The sequence below is a fragment of the Ranitomeya variabilis genome, chromosome 2, assembly GCF_051348905.1.
Source record: "Ranitomeya variabilis isolate aRanVar5 chromosome 2, aRanVar5.hap1, whole genome shotgun sequence".
Classification (NCBI taxonomy): Eukaryota; Metazoa; Chordata; class Amphibia; order Anura; family Dendrobatidae; genus Ranitomeya; species Ranitomeya variabilis.
Genome location: NC_135233.1, coordinates 527,546,011 through 527,558,810, shown reverse-complemented (window position 1 = coordinate 527,558,810; position 12,800 = coordinate 527,546,011). Strand labels below are relative to the sequence as shown.

The window sequence follows — 12,800 nt, the reverse complement described above, 5'->3', positions numbered from 1 at the left end:
CCGGAGGTGCCATCATTCTATGGACTTATTTCAGCCGGGTCCCTGACCACACGCACGACCACACTGGCACTGAGCTCGTATATATTTGATACTAGCGCATGGCCATGCGGTCATGAGAACCTTTATAGCTGCAGCAACTTCAGGACCTTCCCAGAAGGACCAATGAAAGGCTTCCACAGAACTTGATCAGGTACATGACCTTCCTGGAGGACCAATGGAAGTTGCTGCAGTACCTGAGCATATGACCCTTGATCTCCACTGAGAGATCTTACCCTGGGCATGCTCAGTGTGTGCAAAGCAGGACTTAGTCCCAGAAAAGCCTGCTCGTCGCAGACCAGTGCAGGGTACAATAGCAGAGCCTGGAGAGACAGCAGTAACCCTTCGCACAGTACTACATTCAGTGAGACGCTGGGACCGACGTCTCCGCTGAGCAGACTCCACTGCGACCTATGCAGAATAGGAGACCGCAGCAAACATGGTTCGAGATTCCCCCTGTGCAGCGGCGGGAACTCGACTCCTAACATTACCCCCCTCCTAGGGCCCCCCTCCTTGAGCCTCGCTATGCTCAAAAGCGTCAATGAGCAGCGGAGCCCGAATGTGCTCCACAGGTTCCCAGGTTCTGTCCTCTAGGCCGTGACTCTTCCAGTCCACCAGATAAAATTTATTGCCACGTACCACCTTGCACCCCACGATAGCATTCACCTCAAACTCATCCGTGGATGAGCCTGACGTCCCGGCAGATGACTCGGAAAACCGGGACAAATGGACGGGCTTTAAGAGAGAGACGTGGAAAGTCTCGGTGATACCAAGGCGCGGAGGAATGGCCAAACGGTAGACCACTGGCCTGTTCCAGAACCTTGAACGGGCCAATGTAGCGAGGTGCAAACTTAGTGGACTCAACTCGCAGCCTGATGTTACGGGTGGAGAGCCACACTAAGTCACCAGGAGCAAAGGTCGGAGCGGGGGGCCGGTGTGTATCAGCAGAAACCCTCATTCTCTCCTTGGAGGCCCAGATAGCATCCTGTGTGCGGTCCCAAATGTCACGTGCCTCCACCACCCAGTCAGCCACACCAGAATCGGTGGATGACACGGGCATGGGCACAGGGACACGCGGATGCTGGCCGTAATTAAGGAGAAAAGGAGTCTGCCCAGTGGAATCGGCTATGGCGTTGTTCAAGGCAAATTCCGCCCAAGGTAGCAAAGATGCCCTGTCATCCTGCCTAGCAGAGACAAAATGTCGCAAGTATGTCACCAGAGTCTGGTTGGTCCTCTCTACCAACCCATTCGTCTCAGGATGATATTCAGAGGAGAGATTCAACTCTATGCTGAGTAAACGGCAGAGCTCTCTCCAAAACCGAGACGCAAACTGGGGACCCCGGTCACTGACAATTTTATCAGGCATTCCATGTAAACGGAAAATATGCTTTATGAATAATGCCACCAAGGCCCGTGCAGAGGTTAACCGTGGAAGCGGCACCAAGTGCACCATCTTAGAGAAATGATCGGTGACAACCCAGATAACGGTGCAGCTAGGAGACTTTGGTAAGCCCACAACGAAGTCCATCCCAACCATCTCCCAGGGCCTGTTTGCCACCGGCAGGGGGTAAAGCAACCCAGCAGGCTGTTGCCGAGGAGACCGATTCTGGGCGCAGGAAACGCACGCTCGAATATAGTCCCCGACGTCACGGGCCATATGCGGCCACCAGTTCGTCCTCGCCAAAAGCTCAGATGTCCTTTTGGTCCCAAAATGCCCACCCACTCTGGACGAATGAGCCCGAGGAAACCTCTGGTCGCAAATTCGCTGGAACGAAAGTCTTGCCCGGGGGCACAGACTCTAGCGAAACTGGAGCCACAGTTCTCAGGCTCTCAAAAGGGACAATAAGCCAAGGCTCCTCCTCCTCAGATGACACTACGGAGCGGGAGAGAGCATCGGCACGAATGTTCTTCTCCCCGGAGAGGAAATGGAGAGTAAAATGAAACCGGGAGAAGAACAGGGACCATCTAGCCTGGCGAGAATTCAGCCGCTGGGCCGTCTGTAGATATACCAAGTTCTTGTGGTCAGTGAATACCTGGAAGGGAAAGCGAGCCTCCTCCAAGAGGTGTCTCCACTCTGAAAAAGCCAACTTCATGGCTAGCAACTCCCTGTCCCCGATGGAATAATTCCTCTCCGCCGGTGTGAAGGTCTTGGAGAAGAAGAAGCAAGGATGCTTCCGACCCTGAGCATCCTTTCGGAAAAGGACTGCTCCAGCACCAACGGATGAGGCATCAACCTCCATGATAAATGGCTTATCTACATTGGGGCAATGTAGAATGGGAGCGCTAGCGAAGTGTGATTTAATCAAGAGAAAGGCCTTGGAGACATCCTCTGACCACAACTTGGGATTTGCTCTCTTCTTGGTGAGGGCAACCAAGGGAGCTACCAAAGTTGAGAAGTGTTGAATGAACTGGCGATAGTAATTAATGAACCCCATAAAGCCCTGCACCGCTTTAAGTGAATGGGGTTCCTGCCAGTCCATCACAGCCTGTAGCTTGGCAGGATCCATAGCCAAACCCTGGGCAGAGATGATATAACCAAGGAAAGGCAAGGACTCCTGCTTAAACACACACTTCTCCAACTTGGCGTAGAGGGAGTTTGCCTGTAAGAGGTCGAAGACTTTGCGAACATCTCTCCGATGGGAGTCAATATCTGGAGAGTAGATGAGAATATCATCCAGATAGACTGCGACCGAGGTGGTGAGCATATCCTGGAAGATGTCGTTCACAAAGTCTTGGAAAATGGCTGGGGCATTACAGAGCCCGAAGGGCATCACCAGATATTCATAGTACCCATCCCTGGTGTTAAAAGCCATCTTTGATTCGTCCCCCTCACGGATGCGAATCAGGTTGTAAGCACCCCGCAGATCTAATTTAGTAAATACCCTTGCTCCCCGTAGCCTATCAAAGAGCTCAGATATCAGGGTTAGTGGGTACTTGTTCTTAATGGTGATGGCTTTAAGACCCCTGTAGTCTATGCATGGATGTAATTCTCCACTCTTCTTCTGCACGAAGAAGAACCCAGCCCCTGCCGGTGACACTGACTTCCTGATGAATCTTCTTGCCAGATACTCTTGGATGTACTGAGACTGTTATGATCCGGTGACCTTGGAGCCGCATGAGACTTTCTCAGGAGTAGGTGGAACCTGTACTGACCGCAAACCCTAAACTGTCACTGCAACTAGAAGTAGCCGTGGGGTGTACCTAACACATCCTAGACACCTCGACACAGCCGGAGGACTAAATACCCCTATAGATGGAAATGGGAATTCTATCTTGCCTCAGAGCAGAACCCCAAAGGATAGGCAGCCCCCCACAAATATTGACTGTGAGTATTAGAGGAAAGACACACGCAGGCAGAAATCAGGATTTAGCAAAAGAGGCCACGCTAGCTAAATAGGAAAGTATAGGACAGAATACTAAGCGGTCAGTATTAAAACCCTAAAAATATCCACAGCAGATAATGCAAAAATTCCACCATCTAACTAAAGACATGGAATGTATATCTGCATCTCCTGAGAATCCAACTAGACTGAAATATCCAAACACAGTCTAAGCTGGACAAGAAAAAACATTGAATAATACTGAATTGTAAAGCACACAGCATGTGTGCTAAAGAAACAAAACCAGACACTTATCTTGCTGAATTGGCAGCAGGGCAGGAGGAACCAGACAGAGATGCAAAACCTCCAAGAACAATGGACAACTGGCAAGGGCTAATGAAACCTGCACACCTAAATATCCCAGTCAGAGCTGCAATCAGCAGGGACACCTGCCCAGGATTGCAACCCAGGGACAACTGCATTACTACCAACAACCACCGGAGGGAACCCAAGAGCAGAATTCAAAACAGTACCTCCCCCCCTTGAGGAGGGGTCACCGAACCCTCACCAGAGCCCCCAGGCCGATCAGGACGAGCCAGATGAAAGGCACGGACCAAATCAGCAGCATGGACATCAGAGGCAAAAACCCAAGAATTATCCTCCTGGCCATAACCCTTCCATTTGACAAGGTACTGAAGCCTCCGCCTCGAAAAGCGAGAATCCAAAATCTTCTCAACCACATACTCCAACTCCCCATCAACCAACACAGGGGCCGGAGGATCAACAGAGGGAACAACGGGTACCACATATTTCCGCAATAAAGATCTATGGAAGACATTATGGATAGCAAAAGAAGCTGGAAGGGCCAATCGAAAAGACACAGGATTAATAATCTCAGAAATCCTATAAGGACCAATAAAGCGAGGCTTAAACTTAGGGGAAGAAACCTTCATAGGAACATGACGGGAAGACAACCAGACCAGATCCCCAACCCGAAGCCGGGAACCAACACACCGTCGACGGTTAGCAAAACGTTGAGCCTCCTCCTGAGACAATACCAAATTGTCCACCACATGAGCCCAAATCTGCTGCAACCTGTCAACCACAGAATCCACACCAGGACAGTCAGAAGGCTCAACCTGCCCCAAAGAAAAACGAGGATGAAAACCAAAATTACAAAAGAAGGGCGAAACCAAGGTAGTCGAACTAGCCCGATTATTAAGGGCAAACTCGGCCAATGGCAAAAAAGCCACCCAATCATCCTGATCAGCAGACACAAAGCATCTCAGATAAGTTTCTAAAGTCTGATTAGTTCGCTCGGTCTGGCCATTTGTCTGAGGATGAAATGCGGAAGAAAAAGACAAATCAATGCCCAGCTTAGCACAAAAGGCCCGCCAAAACCGAGAAACAAACTGGGAACCTCTGTCGGACACAATATTCTCCGGAATACCATGCAAACGAACCACATGCTGAAAAAACAACAGAACCAAATCAGAAGGGGAAGGCAATTTAGGCAAAGGCACCAAATGGACCATCTTAGAGAACCGGTCACAAACAACCCAGATGACAGACATCTTCTGGGAAACCGGAAGATCAGAATTAAAATCCATAGAAATATGCGTCCAGGGCCTCTCAGGGACCGGCAAAGGCAAAAGCAACCCACTAGCACGGGAACAACAAGGCTTGGCCCGCGCACAAGTCCCACAGGACTGCACAAAAGAACGCACATCACGTGACAAAGAAGGCCACCAAAAGGACCTACCAACCAAATCTCTGGTACCAAAAATACCAGGATGGCCAGCCAACACAGAACAATGAACCTCAGAAATCACTCTACTAGTCCATCTATCAGGAACAAACAGTTTCCCCACTGGACAGCGGTCAGGTTTGTCAGCCTGAAATTCCTGAAAAACCCGTCGTAAATCAGGGGAAATGGCAGAAAGGACCACCCCTTCTTTCAGAATGCCGACCGGTTCAAGGACCTCAGGAGAATCAGGCAAAAAACTCCTAGAGAGGGCATCAGCCTTAATATTCTTAGAACCCGGAAGATACGAGACCACGAAATCAAAACAGGAAAAAAACAAGGACCATCGAGCCTGTCTAGGATTCAGCCGCCTGGCAGACTCGAGGTAAATCAGATTTTTATGATCGGTCAAGACCACAATACGTTGCTTAGCTCCCTCGAGCCAATGTCGCCACTCCTCAAATGCCCACTTCATAGCCAACAACTCCCGATTGCTGACATCATAATTGCGTTCAGCGGGCGAAAACTTACGGGAAAAGAAGGCACACGGTTTCATCAAGGAACCAACAGGATCCCTCTGAGACAAAACGGCCCCTGCCCCAATCTCAGAAGTGTCAACCTCAACCTGAAATGGAAGAGAAACATCCGGTTGACGCAACACTGGGGCAGAAGTAAATCGGCGTTTAAGCTCCTGAAAGGCAGAGACAGCCGCAGAGGACCAATTCGTCACATCAGCGCCTTTCTTCGTCAAATCGGTCAAGGGTTTAACCACACTGGAGAAGTTAGCAATAAAACGGCGATAAAAATTAGCAAAGCCCAAAAATTTCTGAAGGCTCTTCACAGATGTGGGTTGAATCCAATCATGAATGGACTGAACCTTAACCGTATCCATCTCTATAGATGAGGGAGAAAAAATGAAGCCCAAAAAAGAAACCTTCTGCACTCCAAAGAGACACTTAGACCCCTTCACAAACAAAGCATTATCACGAAGGATCTGAAATACCATCCTGACCTGTTTCACATGAGACTCCCAATCATCGGAAAAAATTAAAATGTCATCCAAATATACAATCATGAATTTATCAAGATAAGTCCGGAAGATATCGTGCATGAAGGACTGAAAAACAGATGGAGCATTAGAGAGCCCGAATGGCATCACAAGGTATTCAAAATGGCCTTCGGGCGTATTAAATGCAGTTTTCCATTCATCACCCTGCTTAATACGAACAAGATTATATGCCCCCCGAAGGTCAATCTTCGTAAACCAACTAGCCCCCTTAATCCTAGCAAACAAATCGGAAAGCAGAGGTAAAGGGTATCAGAACTTGACCGTGATCTTATTCAAGAGGCGATAATCAATACAGGGTCTCAAGGAGCCATCCTTCTTAGCAACAAAAAAAAATCCCGCTCCAACGGTGAAGAAGATGGCCGAATATGTCCTTTCTCCAAAGACTCCTTAACATAACTCCGCATGGCGGTATGTTCAGGCACAGACAGGTTGAAAATTCGTCCCTTAGGAAACTTACAGCCTGGAATCAAGTCAATCGCACAATCACAGTCCCTATGCGGTGGAAGGGAACTGGACTTGGGCTCATCGAATACATCCTGAAAATCAGACAAAAACTCTGGAATTTCAGAAGTGGAAGAAGAGGAGATTGACATCAAAGGAACGTCATTATGAACCCCCTGACATCCCCAACTAGTCACAGACATAGACTTCCAATCCAACACAGGATTATGTGCCTGCAACCACGGAAAACCCAGCATGATAGCATCATGTAAATTATGCAACACCAGAAATCGACAATCTTCCTGATGGGCTGGCACCATGCACATGGTCACCTGTGTCCAGAACTGTGGCTTACTTTTAGCCAAAGGTGTAGCATCAATGCCCCTTAAAGGAATAGGGTTCTGCAAAGACTGCAAGGGAAAACCACAACGCCTGGCAAACTCAAAGTCCATTAAGTTCAAGGCGGCGCCTGAATCCACAAACGCCATGACAGAAAATGATGACAATGAGCAGATCAAGGACACAGATAATAAAAATTTAGGTTGTACAGTACTGATGGTAAATGAACTAGCGATCCTCTTTGTACGCTTAGGGCAAACTGAAATGACATGAGAAGCATCGCCACAATAAAAACACAACCTATTCTGACGTCTGAATCCCTGTTGTTCCGTTCTAGACAGAATCCTATCACACTGCATTGACTCAGGCATCTGCTCTGAGGACAATGGCCACAGCGCACACAGTTCTGCGCTCCCGCAAACGCCGATCAATCTGAATGGCCAGAGACATAGAATCACTCAGACCGAAAAGCGTGGGAAACCCCACCATAACATCTTTAACGGATTCAGAAAGACCCTTTCTGAAAATTGCCGCCAAAGCATCATCATTCCATTTAGTCAACACAGACCATTTTCTAAATTTCTGACAATACAATTCTGCCGCTTCTTGACCCTGAGACAGGACCAACAAGGTCTTCTCCGCTTGATCCACAGAATTTGGTTCATCATATAATAATCCTAAAGCCTGAAAAAAGGCGTCTACATTAAGCAAGGCCGGATTCCCAGATTCCAGGGAAAATGCCCAATCCTGAGGATCGCCACTCAGCAGGGAGATGACAATTTTAACCTGCTGAATGGAATCACCAGAGGATCGAGGTCTCAGAGCAAAAAACAGTTTACAGTTGTTTTTAAAACTCAAAAATTTGGACCTGTCCCCAAAAAACAAATCAGGAGTAGGAATCTTAGGCTCTAAAACTGGAGTCTGAACAATACAATCAGAAATACCCTGTACCCTAGCAGCAAGCTGGTCTACACGAGAAGCTAATCCCTGAACATCCATGCTAGCACAAGGCTCCTCAGCCACCCAGAGAAAAAGAGGGAAGAAAAGACAAAGCAGGCTACAGAAAAAAAAATGGCTCTTTCTTCCCTTCTTCTGAGATGCATTTAACTCATTTAAGGCCAGTTGTACTGTTATGATCCGGTGACCTTGGAGCCGCATGAGACTTTCTCAGGAGTAGGTGGAACCTGTACTGACCGCAAACCCTAAACTGTCACCGCAACTAGAAGTAGCCGTGGGGTGTACCTAACACATCCTAGACACCTCGACACAGCCGGAGGACTAAATACCCCTATAGATGGAAATGGGAATTCTATCTTGCCTCAGAGCAGAACCCCAAAGGATAGGCAGCCCCCCACAAATATTGACTGTGAGTATTAGAGGAAAGACACACGCAGGCAGAAATCAGGATTTAGCAAAAGAGGCCACGCTAGCTAAATAGGAAAGTATAGGACAGAATACTAAGCGGTCAGTATTAAAACCCTAAAAATATCCACAGCAGATAATGCAAAAATTCCACCATCTAACTAAAGACATGGAATGTATATCTGCATCTCCTGAGAATCCAACTAGACTGAAATATCCAAACACAGTCTAAGCTGGACAAGAAAAAACATTGAATAATACTGAATTGTAAAGCACACAGCATGTGTGCTAAAGAAACAAAACCAGACACTTATCTTGCTGAATTGGCAGCAGGGCAGGAGGAACCAGACAGAGATGCAAAACCTCCAAGAACAATGGACAACTGGCAAGGGCTAATGAAACCTGCACACCTAAATATCCCAGTCAGAGCTGCAATCAGCAGGGACACCTGCCCAGGATTGCAACCCAGGGACAACTGCATTACTACCAACAACCACCGGAGGGAACCCAAGAGCAGAATTCACAACATGAGACATTGCCTCCATCTCCGGGAGAGATAATGGATAGACTCGACCCCGGGGAGGCTCAGCACCAGGCAAGAGGTCGATAGGACAGTCATAGGGGCGGTGACGCAGAAGGGTCTCCGCAGCCCTTTTGGAGAACACGTCCGCATAGGGCCAATAGTGCTTGGGGAGAGAGGAAAGATCTGCGGGTACCTCTGTTGTAGCAACCTTAATGCACTCCCTCTGACATCTACCCTCACAGGATTTACTCCATCCCAAAATTCTCCCTGAGGACCACTCTATATGAGGAGAATGATAGCGTAGCCATGGTATCCCCAACAGGACCTCATCAACTCCCACAGGAAGGACTAATAGAGAGATAATCTCCTGATGTGATGGAGACACAGAAAGAGTGAAAGGAATGGTTTGGTGTGTAATGTGTGTGGGTAGTGTTGACCCATTTACCACTCGAATGGTTACTGGTTTGGCGAGCATCACCAGGGGTATTGCGTGTCGCTGGGCGAAAGCTTGATGACATAAAATTACCCTCCGCCCCAGAGTCCACGCATAGCCCATGAGTGGATGGGCCTATGGTAATTGTCCCCTTGAAGGACAACTTAGAGGCAAATGTCGCCGTGTCTAGTGTACCTCCTCCAACTGCCACTAGACGCTGACATTTCCACGACCGCTGAGGACACTTGGAGGCAAGATGTTCTGACTGCTGGTAAACATGACAGTCCTTACGTGCACGAGCGGACCGGGACTTGGACCTCGCTCGTGACTCTTCTATGGCCTCATGTGACTCGGACGCCTGGAGCGGAGATTCCAAAGGTCTGGCGAAGGTGGGAGCCAGCCGAAACCTCTGCCTACACTGGGCTCGCTCCAACCTTCGCTCGTGAAAACGAAGGTCTATGCGAGTTGATACAGCTATGAGCTCCTTGAGTGTGGCGGGAATCTCCCTAGTGGCCAATGCGTCCTTCACATGGTCAGCCAGCCCCCTCCAAAATACAGGGATGAGGGTTTTATCTGGCCACTCCAACTCAGACGCTAATGTCCGGAAGCGGATGGCAAAATGGCTGACCATGGTAGAACCCTGAGTCAATGCCAGCAGTTGGAGTGCCGTATCATGGGTGACTTGAGGTTCTACAAAGACCTGTTTCAGAGTGCCCAGAAACCGAGGAACACTGCACCACATGATCGTTGCGCTCCCACAGCGGCGTAGCCCACTCCAAAGCTCTGTCCGACAGGAGAGATATTATGAATCCCACCTTTGCCCGCTCTGTGGGAAAATGTGCAGCCAAGAGCTCGAGATGTATACCACACTGGCTCACGAAACCCCTACAGGACTTACTGTCCCCAGAGTATTTTTCAGGCAACGGGAGGTGAGATAAGGTCGAAACAGAGGTGGCAGTGGGTAAAGTTGCTGCAGCCACGCTAGCAGCCTGAACAGCTATTGCGGTAACATCCACCGCCGAGGTTGCATGCTCGAGAGATGCCAACCGGCCCTCCAGCAGCTGGATGTACCCCTGCAATCGCTGTTCATACGCCATTATTTAGCCAGATCCTGGTGCTAGTATACTGTTAGGGTTGGCGGAACGCACTGAATATATTTATTAGGAGAGATAGGTGCGTTCGCAACCCGGGATCCACCGTGCAGGAAAGAACCTGCTGCTAATCAAGGCGGTGAAGTAAATTAGAATAAATGAACTATGTTACTTCACAGAGCCCGTAGTAAAGAGAACGCTGTGCCCTGTTTAGCTCACAGGAGACACAGCTACAGAGTTGAGCCGACAGTGGTCATGCAGTCCAAACCAAACACGCAGCTCCTCTCCGATGGAGCCGGAATTCTAATGGCTATTAGCCAGCCCTGAATTCACACATAAGAAACTCCTCACCGGAGGTGCCAGCATTCTAGGGGCTTATTTCAGCAGGGTCCCTGACTGCATACACACAAAACTCTTTGCCGGATGTGCCATCATTCTATGGGTTAATTTCAGCCGGGTCCCTGACCACACGCACGACCACACTGGCACTGAGCTCATATATATTTGATACTAGCGCATGGCCGTGCGGTCATGAGAACCTTTTATAGCTGCAGCAACTTCAGGACCTTCCCAGAAGGACCAATGAAAGACTTCCACAGGACTTGATCAGGTACATGACCTTCCTGGAGGAATTTTCTAATTATTGTGCCTTCTCACCAAGCTGCTTACCTATTGTCCTGTAGCCCATCCCAGCCTGGTGCAGGTCTACAATTTTGTCCCTGTTGTCCTTAGACAGCTCTTTGGTCTAGGCCATGGTGGAGAGGTTGGAGTGTAATTGAGTGTGTGGACAGGTGTTTTCTATACAAGTAACGAGTTCAAAGAGGTGTAATTAATACAGGTAATGAGTGCAGAGTAGGAGGCCTTCTTAAAGAAAAACTAACGGGTCTGTAAGAGCCAAAACTCTTGCTGGTTAGTAGTTGATCAAATACTTATTTCATGCAATAAAATGCAATTTAATTAAAAATCATACAATGTGATTTTCTGGTTTTAGTTATAGATTCTGTCTCTCCCAGTTTAAGTGTACCTACGATAAAAATTATAGAACTCTCCTTTCTTTGTAGGTGGGAAAATGATAAAGAGTGGACATAATCTAAATAAGTAGGTGGAACTGTGCACCAAGGAAGGTAGCCACAACAGGGGTGCACTAAACACCTTTATTTGCATATTACAATAAAGTTATTTTTTGGGACAATAAAGGAACAGATACTAAAACTGAAACCGCTGTACTCCTACAATGCTAGGTGGTTAGCTTGAAGTGTACATTGTGTGGTGACAGACTCCCTTTAAAAACTTGTCCTGTAAAAACACTCCAATCAAAGTATCCTCTTAATATATTACAATTATCATATTATATAGCACTGTGTACTTAGAATTGCTTACTTTACTCTTCTACCCAGTCAATTCTTTCTTTCGTTTTCCATTAGGTCTGACATCACAAGACTAAAAACAGATTAGCTGAATCATTCTAAGCTCTATGTAAAACAAGAAGTATTTTTTGCCTGCATTAGAACTACACAATCCTATCTCACTGACAAAAGGAAACAAATAAGAGAGGTAAAAGTAAGGGGGTGGGAGCAGCTGGAATGGGAATTGAACAGTAGGTGGAATGGGCTACCAGGGACTTTGTAGTGATATAGGTTTGTAGTTCTAATGATGACTCATGCAGAGAAAATTGACTTCTTCATTCTACATAGAGCCAAAGAGCTAGGAATTATTCATCTAGTCTGTTTTTAATCATGTGACGTCAAAGACCTAATGGAAATGAGTAGACTTAACTGAGTAGAAGGGAGAAATAAGCAATTGTAACTGCACAGTGCTATATAATATGATGACTGCAATGTATAAGGCTGCTGTCACACTAGCAGTATTTGGTCAGTATTTTACATCAGTATTTGTAAGCCAAAACCACAAGTGGAACAATCATAGGAAAAGTATAATAGAAACATATGCTCCACTTCTGCATTTATCACCCACTTCTAGTTTTGGCTTACAAATACTGATGTAAAATACTGACCAAATACTTCTAGTGTGACGGCAGCCTTAAGAGGATGAACACTTTAGCAGAGGTGCCTCTTTAAGAACCAAAAAACTCTGGTTGACAGGTCTAAGCTTGCAATGAATAGATACATTTAGAGAAGCACATGAAATAAGTTTTGAGATATGTATGTTTTATACACTACAACAACCAGTGTCTATTGTGTTGGGGTTTTTACAGTGATAACCTCTACCAAATGACCTCACAGCTGGAATGTATGACATGGAATCAGATGAACTTGGGTACATCACTGAAGAGGTAAGACTCTGCCCAATCTATTTTATACTTTTATTCCATTCACTTTTTACATAAGATGACTTAGAGCTATTACAGGTGATTTGCAGGACACAACACCCTGAAATTATTTACCTTAAAATAAAAGCAAAAATCATGAGCGGACTTTCTTT

General features: G+C 47.1%; 1 protein-coding gene across 3 annotated transcripts in view; it reads left to right on the top strand.

The window, feature by feature from the left end:
* The window catches only part of WT1 (WT1 transcription factor), a 137,270-nt gene that overhangs the window by 61,828 nt on the left and 62,642 nt on the right, over window positions 1-12,800 (top strand). For 2 of the 3 annotated variants that reach the window (XM_077288086.1, XM_077288085.1), the window contains exon 4: window positions 12,574-12,651. The exons of the other annotated variant lie outside the window; for it this stretch is intronic. In XM_077288086.1, the coding sequence (XP_077144201.1) occupies window positions 12,574-12,651 (78 nt within the window). The remainder of the gene's footprint in view (window positions 1-12,573; window positions 12,652-12,800) is intronic. 3 annotated transcript variants of the gene reach the window in all.